Source organism: Etheostoma cragini, chromosome 2 (assembly GCF_013103735.1).
Source record: "Etheostoma cragini isolate CJK2018 chromosome 2, CSU_Ecrag_1.0, whole genome shotgun sequence".
NCBI lineage: Eukaryota > Metazoa > Chordata > Actinopteri > Perciformes > Percidae > Etheostoma > Etheostoma cragini.
Genome location: NC_048408.1, coordinates 8,276,986 through 8,288,804, shown reverse-complemented (window position 1 = coordinate 8,288,804; position 11,819 = coordinate 8,276,986). Strand labels below are relative to the sequence as shown.

Here is an 11,819-nt window from a genome sequence, read left to right as displayed (position 1 = left end):
CCCCCCCCCCCCCGTAACTATGACAAGCAGGGGATGGATGTTGGGATTTATCACTGTAGAAAGGGCAACTTTTAAGCAAGTTGCTACACTTTTGGTATCTGTGCAGTGGCCTATTCTGGATGTTATGTTGAATGGACAAAAAACTAGACGGGGATATACTGGAAATTAATAAAAAAATCATTCTGCGTTTTCAAAATTATACATAGTTTTAGCTGTGTAAGGGTGCATATACAAACGCTCATTAAGGTAGGAAGTGTCAAGCAAGAAAAATACCGGCTTTTATTTTTTAAACCAGGAGCGGAGAAGCATTTCCTCTTATGATTTGTCACTTTTTATTTTTTTATAAATTACATTGAAGTCTGGTATGCTCCCGATGCACCTGAATGATTCCACATGTCCATGTCTTGTCTCTTTTAATTCTCAGGATGTAAGATGTGACTATTGTTGTTGAGACTGGAAGTTAAATTGTTAGCTTTATATCTTGTAAAAGGAAAAAAATAAAGTAATGTAATATGAAAGCCATAGTGCATGATCAAATCTGAACTGTGTCAAGATGAAAGATCTTAAAGACAGAATCATAATGCCGTTTGTTTTTTTTCTGTCATAACACACATACACATGATAAGAAAATGAAGAATCAGTCACTCAGCTGACCGCAGAAAGCTACGAGCTTACAGTATTTTATTGAAGACTTGACCTGAGCTGCCTGGGAGTGTGCTGGGCGCGGTTTCTCTGTACATACACTTGCCTTAGATAAAAGACTGAATATATGTATGTCCTTTACACTGAAAGCTTGAAAGCATGCTTAGCATTACTGCTATTTTCTTGCATAGTTCTTAATACTGTATTTCCGTGGGTATGGTTGCCATGACTGTTTGTGTGGAAGAGATGCAAAACAATCCAAAGGGGGTCTTGTAACCTTAGCGACCAACAGCAGCTTTGACAAATCAACAGATGAGGCAGTGTAGCGTAGTAATGCCACGTGACAACAGGAATTTTGTGTTTTTTTTTGTTGAGCTTTAAATAATGTCTCTGTTACCAATTGGCAACTATTTCATCATGCATTGGCATTGTGCAGAATATTAAATACACCTAGCACTTAAAAATGGATGTGCATTCTTGATAAATAATGAGTCCTATAGTACATACCAGTAAAAAACATCAGTGATTTGTATGCTACACATGTTGCCACTTTCCAACCTCCAGAGCAATGAGACTGGCTTCCTTTGATGATGTTAAAATAATGTATTCACACAATAAATGACTGAGTCCCCTGCAGCTGTCTTTCAGTCTGGATTTGTGTGATTATAAAAATATAAAGGATGACCGAAAACCATTCTGGCCCACTTCTGCTAAAGTAACTAATTCAAAAAAAGGAGAAAGAGAGAATGTTCCAGGCATAGGAATAGCAAAAGACTGACAGAGGACCCCTGCAGGGGCTAATACGATTACCCAGAAATCTTTTGTGGTTTTAGACCTGGGTGTGGATTTCATGGACAAAGTTCATGTTCAACTGATTCAACATGCTTCCCTTTAGACTATTATTTTTCCACTTGAAGAATCAGCAACTCAGAAGATAATATAGTCCTTGTTTTTGGTCTAAAAGCTGAGAATTACTGCGGTTACGTGCAGCATAGTTGCAGCTAAGTTCTTTTTCATGCTCCGTAATGCCAACTGTCTTTGCAATTAGCATGTTAGTGTTTGGCTTTAAAGAATACCACCTACCCCCCCACCCTTACTAGAAAATGGTTTGGTGACCACTTGCCACAACTGTCATTCATACAATGAATCTTAAGGAGGTAATAGAAGTATAGACAGCGCCCCTTACCGTTTCCTGTCTGGATCCTCCAACAGGACTGTAGAGCCTCTGTGTTTTTTTTTGTTTTTAAATAATATATATACACAGTTGCCTGTAAAAAGAAAGAAGAGATTGTGTATTTCAGTCAATCTTTCATATTTTAAAGAGTAATCCCTGCATATGGTCTGTTCTAGAAATGAATAAATACTTTAAAGATGTTTAACTTGTGTGAATGTTTGTGAATTGTATGATTCCTTTAGGGGAGTTGTAAATACAGCTTGATTACTAAGATGGAACATTGATAGAAGAAGGTGTTTTGTGTGTTTTCAGATGAAGATGATTCAAACGAACCGTTTGGCACACGGGGCTGTGTGTCTCTAACTCAATCAACCTGTGAGGATACAGCCGTTAATGTTCTGCCATACGGTTTCTCATCTTCCTCTCCGTCAGAAAGAACGAGCTATTGCCAGCTCAGATTAGCCAAACAAGCTGAAAGAAAACGTGATTTACCAACGTGTGCTCATATAAAGAAAGGTCCGTAGTGTATTTCATTTGAAGCCTCTTATCGGACCTTCACTCTAATTTCTGATATGATCAAGTAATTGCATTTTGTATAATTTCCTTTTCTCAGCTCGGCTGTATTCTCTTTTATAGACTAAACATATGTTGCTTTTATTTTACAGCACCCATTAAGATGGGTGCTTCATGATTAAAAGGTATTAACAGGATTACCAGACAGATGGCACATGAGCTGAAATCACGATGGCACAGGTATTAGTCAACTGCACATACAGTACAAACAAACACTTTTTAGGACTGAACTTTAGAAAAGAACTTTACCAGGCCATCTGTGTGAGTTTAAGCCTTTACAATAATAACTGATACCATTTTTTGCTTCCCGATACTGATTCTGATACCGAGTACTGATCCGATGCCAGTGGGTCATATATTTTATTATTATTTAACAGCTGTGTACTACTGTCCCCGTATGGATGTGGTATGATTTATGATTTATGAACAACATAAATAAACTACTTTAAGTTAGATTGTCTCCAGGGCTTTAGTATTTTCCAGATACCAATACCAGCATTTTAGACAGCATCGGAGGCAATACCGCTACTGGTATCGGTATTGGAACATAGTAATTGTAACTATATATAACAACAATGTTAACCAGCTAAAAAATAAATAATTAATACACAAATACTATGAATAGCTTACATGAACCAACACTTGTGTATGTGCTGTCTTTCTGGTTTGAAACAGCAATTCATATCAGCTGAAAGTTACTCCAAGAACAATTTGCACATTACTGGCTCTCAGATGCAGATTTTTGCTGAACAGCAGGCTGCTTTTCTTCAGTTTTATTCGTTGGCATGAATGAAACTTTGAAGTGTTGGGAGGGCTTCTTGCTGCATTGTGCTGATGCTTTTCAAGTTCAAGGAGCTTGACCCCAGACAGACTGCAACCACTGTTAATACTGATAAACTCCACAGATACATTAGGGATAATGTGCATGTATAGTTCAAGTTCATGCATTGAAAAAAACAAAAACTTTTAAATGTGTTTTCTTTATCATCCTGTGCACTGTTTGAGGTCCCCCCCCCCTCTTCTGTCCACCCCGCCCCCGTTGCCCACTCTAAACACACCTCCCTCTTCTCCAGTCCTCCTCCTCTTAAGGCTACTTCGCCAGATGGTGCAGCCTTTTCTTTTGTTTACCCATCGTCCCTGAGTTACCTAAATAACCCTTAGCTACCAAACTATGGAATCTGCCCGAGCAGCATCACCCTCGTACACCGACAAGTAAGTCGTTTTTTTAATCTCCCGCTGAGTGAACCCGCTAGACCGAACATTTTTGTCGGAACATTAAAAAAACAGACCTGCATCCACCTTTTACGTAGCTATCCCTGCTTTACAACTCAGACGTATTGTGGCCAGCTGTTGTCTTCTGCTTTCTCGGTGCGTGGTGGAAAAAGACAGATCGATACAGACATGATTTTCAATAATACTCCCGATAATTACAGAGCACTCAGACGGCCGCCCTTGTGATGCCAAGTTTTGACACCTGTGGAATATGCGTCTCTTGATACTTTTATTTGTGAATTCTCAAACTAACTTTTGTCAATTTATCCACATAACTGTTCGCTGTCTGACTGACAACTCGGAAAACCAATGACGGGATCTAAAAGTCTGTGTACACCGCCATTACCATAGTAACAGACCGACATTCCAAAGAACTGGAAATTTGGGGGCGGGACTATAGGTTAAGCACGGGTGGGTGCACTTTTGAACCAGCAAAGGCACGGCAAGGAAGTTTTTTGTAACTTTCATGAATTGACAGAGGGAAAGCATGCACTTCTGAGGGTTAAGTGACAAACACATAGTGGTCAATTTCTTTCAAAAGAGAGCATTGAAACAGTGCTAACATGTAGCTAGCTTCACTACTACTAGTGTGTGGAGCTAACTAAGCTAACGGTAACGCGTCAACTAATTTCAGCTAACGTTAACGTTTTTTATACAGTTTGTTAGTGAATGTCTTAGACTATTTATGAACAAATATTGTTTTGCTAAAACGAGAAACGCGAAGTTAGATGTTGCACTGACTTGTTCTAGGCTGGGTCTGTCTAATTTTACCTGCATGCCAACAGGTGGTAAACCCCTCTGGTTTGAAGACATATTTCCCATTGGACAGAGCTGCACTGACTCCACCCTGCACAGGTGTGGCTGTGTGTACAGTCCCTTCCCCTTAACATGCGATATTAACACAGTGTTGCCGTTAATAACCTAATAATGCGTTCATTAGACATTTTGGATGGTTTTATAACTACAATGAGCTCACATGCTGCCAAATAGACCGGCCAGGAAATATGTGTGTTGAAAAGAAGTGTCATCGAGACCCAGGTAGAGACAGCAAAGGAATGATAGGGGAGTTAAAAGGCTCTCCTGACTGACTTGGTTCTGTTGTGTTGTGCTGCAGGTGAATTGGGAGAGAGAGTGACACTAGGATGGGAATGCTACTATAGCAAGGCTGTGCCAGAACTGAGGGCAATCTTTCACCCCTCTGCTGCATTTTGAACTGCTATTCATTTTTTCGTAGCAGCTTGACAGCAGATTTGCAAGAAGACAGACGTTGGCTATGCCCTGCGTTACAGCTTGAGGAGAGCTTGGGACAATGTTCAGTCAAGCGGATGCGTCATCCAAAAGACGCCCTTGTGGTGGAAGTGGGCTGCCTCAGCCTACACCACCCTCCTCCTCTATCCAGCAGGGTCGTATAAGGGCCGTGGAGGTGGCGAGAGGAAGAACAGGGTATGGCTTTACACTGTCAGGCCAAAGTCCCTGTGTCCTCAGCTGCATCCTGAAAGGGAGCCCTGCAGACTATGTAGGTTTGCGTTCAGGAGACCACATCCTCTCCGTCAATGACATCAATGTCTCCAAGGCATCGCATGAAGATGTAGTCAAACTGATTGGGCGCTGCTCTGGTGTCTTGAAACTGGTCATCATCGAGGGAGAACGTCAGAGGCGGCACCATCACCACCAGCGCACTACTGGAAGTCGTCACCATAGCAGCAACACAATGGCAGCATCATACCCCGACTCATGCTCAAGTGATGATGAGTTGGATGGTTTTTATGACAACAGTGTTAACAACAACAATAACAGCAGGTCAGGCTGCGCTGGAACCCGTGGGGGGTGGTACAAACCCAAACTGGATTCTAAGCAGCTGGGCATCAACAGGGCAGAGAAGGTTGTGGCAGAGCTGCAGTCTGGAGGAATTTTTAACATGATCTTTGAGAACTCTAGCCAGTCTTCCAGCAGCTCAGACAAGGACAGACCTGGGGCCAGCTCATCATCAAAGCCACGTCCGCTGTCTGATCCAGAGTTCCCTGCGTATGGGAGCTCCTCCCGTTCCCAGAGCAACCCCAACCTCCTCTCTGAGGAGGAGATGGCCCAAGTTCTGAACGACGACTCAGTCTTTCTGGACACAGACTTCCGTCATCTCCACCTTCAACACCATGAAGAGCAAGACTTGGATGTAGGGGATGGGGGTGACTTGGGCCTAGAGCCCAGCGAGGGCATCCTCAATGTGGGCATGATTGTTGGATATTTGGGCTCCATTGAGCTGGCCTCCATAGGGTCAAGCTTAGAGAGTGACAGCCTGCAAGCCATCAGGTGCAGCATGAGGCGTCTCCGGGCCGAGCAAAAGATCCATTCACTGGTTCTCATGAAGGTGCGGTTGAACATTTTGTTGTTTTGTTTGTTACCATATGAGGATATTACCTTAGCTTAGCTGTTAGCTATACATTTTTGATTAAATGAAAAATAACTGTAGCTTAACCTAAACTGCAACGGATTTGAAAGCCTCTCCACTTTGTCTTGTTGATTACAAGGCCTAAAATAAGTTAAGATTTCAGCATACGCATTTACACTTAAAGTGCTGGAAAACAGGAACTTAATTAACAGCATTACTTTATGTCAGCAGTATAAACACAGTGTATCAACCTGAAACGTCAGTCCTGTTTTTGTCAATGATGTGTGGTGTTAACTGTGATTGTCTCAATATTTTTGTATCGTATTGTGAAGTGTATTAACTACATCCATCCAGGTCATGCACGACAGCGTGCGTCTGTGCAGTGACAGAGGTCAGGTCCTGGCCACCTATCCAGCAGAAAAACTAGCCTTCAGCGCCTGTTGTCCCGATGACCGTCGATTCTTCGGACTGGTCACGATGCAGGCCACTGACGACCACGAAGATTGTCACTTCAGCAACGGACGAGATGAAGAGGGCAGTTTGAGGACTTCCTGTCACGTGTTCATCGTGGACCCAGACCTCTGTCAGCACCAGGTGTGAATACAGAGACAGTGATGAGATACTTTAATATATTAAGAGGTTACAAATCACACTGAAGAGGAGATGATTCAATTTAGCATTGGTATAAATAGTGACCGGTTTCAACCTCACAAGGTCTTCGTCAGGTTAGCTATAGTAGAAAAAGCGTGTGTTACTTTTTTTTTTAGGTAGCGTTGCCAATTCAATACCGTAGCTTTTGGTCAGACTTTTTTTTTTTTATTACCTCTTATAGTGGAATATGAATATACTTTTTTCTATTTAACTAAATGCAAATTCCCAAATGCAGCAGGGGTACATCTTTTCTTTACAAAAATCAGCTATTAATAATTTTTATATAAATGCAGTTTAAAATGAAAAGAATTATGATTTAAATGAGGAAATATGTGATCAAAGAATAATAAATAAAGTTTGATACCCAGTTTTATTGCCAAATCCTATTTGTTTTACACAAAACCTACAATTTGATGTAGTGCCAGTGATGCTAGTCAGTCAGACATGTACTAACAGCTACATTGTGTTTAATTAGGAACACCTAGCAACAAGTCAAACATTTTCCTATATGATTCTTTGTAGAAATGTCTACCCATCGACTGATACTCTCGTGGTGACTGTTGTTTCCTAAGGTCCATTTAGGTGTTGCGAGGAGATTTGGCTTTGAGTGCACCCCCGACCCGGACACAGGAGGCTGCCTAGAATTCCCGCCTAGTTCTCAGCCTCTCCTGCAGTTTGTCTCTGTCCTCTACCGGGACATGGGGGACAACATAGAGGGGGTCCGGGCCCGGGCCTTCCACGATCCAGACAACGACGCCCAGCAGAACCACAGCACCAGCAGCAACAGTGACAGCGGGATTGGCAACTTTTTACCAGAAGAAAAGAGCAACAGAGTGCTTTTAGTAGACCTCGGAGGTCCTCCTAACCACAGCCACATCTCAGGGCCACGCCATTGGGACAGCCCACCTTCATCCCAGCAGGCCTGGAGCCCCACCCTAGGAGCCGCAGCCCCTCACCCACCTCCTCCTCCTCCTCCTCCACCAGCTCTGAGAAATGGCCACTACCGTCACGAGCCACACCTGGCTGACCTCCCTCACCCTCTCCCTTTGGCTCACCCCGATGTACCGGGCAGGCACTCTCGAGGAGTCCACCCCCACCACTACTCACCAGGGAGGCTGGGAGGAGCTGTAGGGGGAGGAGATAAGAGAGGGGGTGGAGGAGTAGGAGGAGGGGTGGAGCCGCAGCGGTGGCTGCCAGTCCATGTGCTGAGAGACTGGCGTCAGCAGCACCATCACAGCCACCTCCAGGGTCTGAGCAGCGATCAGGAGTCCTACGCCGAATCCACCGACGGATGGTCATCAGCTAACTGCAGCACCCTGCCACCACCCATGAATAAGATCCCGGCCGACCGCTATCGGGCCCCACTGGCCCCTAGAGATCACCTGCCAACACCTGGAGGGAGCCAACCTCCTCCTCCTTCACATTCCCAATCCCACACCCACCGGATGGCTGTTCAGAAAGACGAGTGGGCTAAGAAGCTATTTGGTGCTGGAGAAAGGGAGAGAGCCGGAGCAGAGAGAGGTGAAAGAGAGAAGAAACGAGGGAATGCAAAGGAGGGAGAAAAAAAGGTATGTTGTGATAGTTAGCATCACATTCTAATTGGTTATGCCCTTCATTTTCACTCAGTGATCACATCATTTATTCATTTTTATTCCAAATGTTCAGCCCAATAGATGATCAGTCTTTCTACAATCATGCATTCAGAATTTGTTATGCTGTGTCGGTTTGTGGGCTGGGGACTTTTGGAAGAGTTGTGTTAAAACTGGCTGAGAGATGAGAAGCCCGGGCAGCAGGTAGCATCCCCCAACACACACCCCTGCTGTGGAAATTTAGTCTGACTAGAGTGTGTCCAAGACTACGGTTTATTGAGGCTATAAATCCATCTGTGTTCATCCCACTGCTCCCGCTGCTCTCTGTCGCATTCTCACCCTCTCCTCTTCAAGGCCTAGCATTTAACTCATTCGCTCCTTGTATAAAGTTTGTGTCTTACTCAGATGTAAAACCGTTCAGTGGTTTTTAAAGTTGCGATGTACGCTGTTCACACCATCAAACATCCCTGTACTATATAATTTAATTTGAGCACCCCATTTGGCTCTCTTGTTAGACTTAGTACAAGTGGATTGATAAGTTATTTATCCCCACTGCTCCAGTATCAGATCATGTATTATGCACGAGCCAGGCTCCTGCCTTACCTGAAAAGCACCTGTTTCCCACTGTAATGAGACTGAACAGCAGACACGCGTCAGACTAGTTTTAATAAAGTAAACCTATTAGTTAAAGCATTTGTTTACTTACATACAAATATGAAAGAGATCCAAACCACATGGTTACATTAGTAATGTGACAAACAGTAAATAAAAACTATTCCAATTAAGATTAAGCTACAGTTGAATACACTAGCTGCATTATTTTATGAGAAGAAATGTCCTTTTACATTGAGATAAAGAACATTATTGACTGGCTGTTATTGTTTCCAGACAATAGAGAGGAAGAGATACAGACATAGAGTGAAAGATATATCCATCCTGTCTGGATTCCTTCTGCATTAACCTCTCTGCAGCCTGCAGCCCGTCTTAAGTTGAAGAAGTATTACAGTATTTAGTATTTAGTTGCATTGTCCAAATTTAGAAATCAGAACCGATATTGCGGATAGACTCTTGTTTCCTTGATAGTTACAGGAAGAAGGCTGGTTTTTCTTTCTTCCCAGTAAAACTTCTTGTGGACAGGGTCCCAGTGACCCCCAGGGGACAATCCGAGGAAGTGTTTACAAGGCCAGGGTAGAGGCCAGTCGTGACAGGAAGCGACTTGCAACATTGTTAACCCTTCTGAACAATGTCTTCTGAATGGAGACACTGAATTTTGGAGGCTGTGGCTGTCATGGTAAGCCATGATTACCGGTAGTCAAACTAAAATGCGGAATATGCTGACAGTATGCGCACTGTAGCTTTGCTTTATCCGATGCAGTAGTTCCTGTCTTTCAAAAGCAATACTACTATGAGTATTAGAACTGTCTTGTTACACTTGTATCAGTCTAGTGTGTTGGATCATTACACTTAGAGGAAACTCAATCAAAACGCATTTGTGGTGACACTAGATCGTATAGACCCTATATTGTATTAAGTTGCTGTAAGCTGTAAATTCACCACTTCGTCCTTCTCACTCAGACTCACCCTCTATGCTCACCCTGCGTCCGGTTGTTCAAGTGTGCTGCTTTCTTATAATCACTAATACCATTACCGTCGGCAACAAATAATAGCCATACTTCAACATTAACTGTCAGTCCACTAAGCCTGTTTGGAAAGGAACACCTCTGCTGAAGAGTTAAATTTGTAACGATACGGCTATATGACGAGGACATTTAACGCTGACTGTGGCGATATCAACATGCAATATCATTGACAAAAAAAGACAACTCTAACTCTGTAGTTTAAGAATAACTCTTTTTATTTGCATTGCCTTACACCTTTTTCTCCGCCCCCTCTCTTTCTCTCTCTCACACACACACACACACACACACACACACACACAACCGAATCTGTCTCCGTGAATCCATCTCTGTTCTTGATTCGGTTCTAGTGGTTCATTCACACAGATATTGCTGATTGCTCCGGATTGGCCGGATTGGGTGGCGCATGGATGGAGTATTTATTTTAAAGCAGACTTTTTACTTCCACTTCTTACATTTGCATGCAATTACATGTGCTTTCCACTCCTTATATTTTGAAAATAGCCTTGTTACTCCCATTACCTTTCAAAACAATTACCTATCCACGTAAGTGGCGCCTCCCGGATAATGTAAATCTGTGGCCCTCACAGATTCCTGAAGCTAAGCGTGGATGTACATTTACATTCCAATAGAGGCCATTGATAACATGCCTCTGAAGCGTGACTTTTTGCACCATTACAATACTTATTAAGCAACTAGTCATCATATCTTCTGCTCCAATATACACACGTAAATGCTCAGTAGTACACATATGTGGTTCTTGAATGTATTTGCATTGTATTAAATGTGTTCATTTTCAATGCGAATAATTGAGTTACATTATCATTTCAATATGACGTTATCGTCATTATGGCCTTTCGTGGCGATGGGCTAGTGCACTATAAGCCCCCTGACGCGGCCTAAGCTTTTGTACTTAATGGCATTTTTTCCCCCTTACATTACTTTTACTTTTATACTTTAAGTAGTTTTGAAACCAGTACACTTTTACTTGAGTAAAAAGCTTGAGTTGATACTTCAACTTCTACTGAAGTCTTTTTAAACCCTAGTATCTATACTTCTACCTCAATATTGAATGTGAATACTTTAAACACCTCTGTTTGACATTAAATTTTGAATCTGCCACGTCAGTCAGGTAAATGTGGTAGTATAATGTTATTCTCTGAAGTAGGGTTACACAGTAAGTCAGTAGCAGACTAAACTGTGTGGTTGCTTTGGGGTCCTTCTGTAAGTATTTTTGGGGTACAATGGTTCTGGAGAAAGCCCTTGTTCTTGAACAGGCACTGTACTAGTATAGGTAAAGCAGTGTTTTGTGCATTATGCTTAACAGATTTCTAGTGTTTGCCACATGGTGGCACTGTTTCACTATCCATTTAGACTCCGGCACTCTCATGGTTGTCCATGGGAAACTAATTTAGATTTTTATTAGGAAATGTATACATACATTTTAAAGGTCCCTTGGTACCTAAAGTTCATCTATTTAGAGAACGCACACATGTTTTTGATCTCAGAAATCTAAAATTTGAAAATTGCGGAATTAAAGTATTTGTGTGTGTGTGTGTGTGTGTGTGTGTGTGTGTACACGTGCATGCGTGTGCGTGTGTGTGCGTGTGTGTGCGCGTGTGGTTATGAGAGGGAGACTGGGGGACAAGATCATCTGCACAGATAAGAGCTTTGAGTTTTCCACTAAAATTGAATCTTTCAGATGTTTTTCTGTTGACGTGCTTGTGCAGCCACACCCAAAACAACCAGTAAATCAGATCCACTATCATGTCCTGTTTTAATCCAAATCTCAGCTTCTCTTATAAAACAGTTTGTTTACATTCTGCTTCGTTGCCTTTAAAAGTAACACTTTTTTTTAAACTGACCAGGTTAAACAGAGGACAAGTAAGCATATT

General features: G+C 42.4%; 1 protein-coding gene across 7 annotated transcripts in view; it reads left to right on the top strand.

Annotated features, from left to right (window-relative positions):
- Positions 1 to 3,467: 3,467 nt before the first annotated feature.
- The window catches only part of rgs12b (regulator of G protein signaling 12b), a 46,787-nt gene continuing 38,435 nt past the window's right edge, over positions 3,468 to 11,819 (top strand). For 5 of the 7 annotated variants that reach the window (XM_034886183.1, XM_034886175.1, XM_034886147.1 and 2 more), the window contains exons 1-4: positions 3,468 to 3,601; positions 4,776 to 6,026; positions 6,402 to 6,641; positions 7,271 to 8,266. In XM_034886183.1, coding sequence (XP_034742074.1) covers positions 4,971 to 6,026; positions 6,402 to 6,641; positions 7,271 to 8,266 — 2,292 coding nt within the window. In that variant the 5' untranslated portion in view covers positions 3,468 to 3,601; positions 4,776 to 4,970. Of the gene's footprint in view, positions 3,602 to 4,041; positions 4,274 to 4,775; positions 6,027 to 6,401; positions 6,642 to 7,270; positions 8,267 to 11,819 lie in introns of those variants that run through there. The other 2 variants (XM_034886157.1, XM_034886166.1) reach the window with 2 other exon arrangements.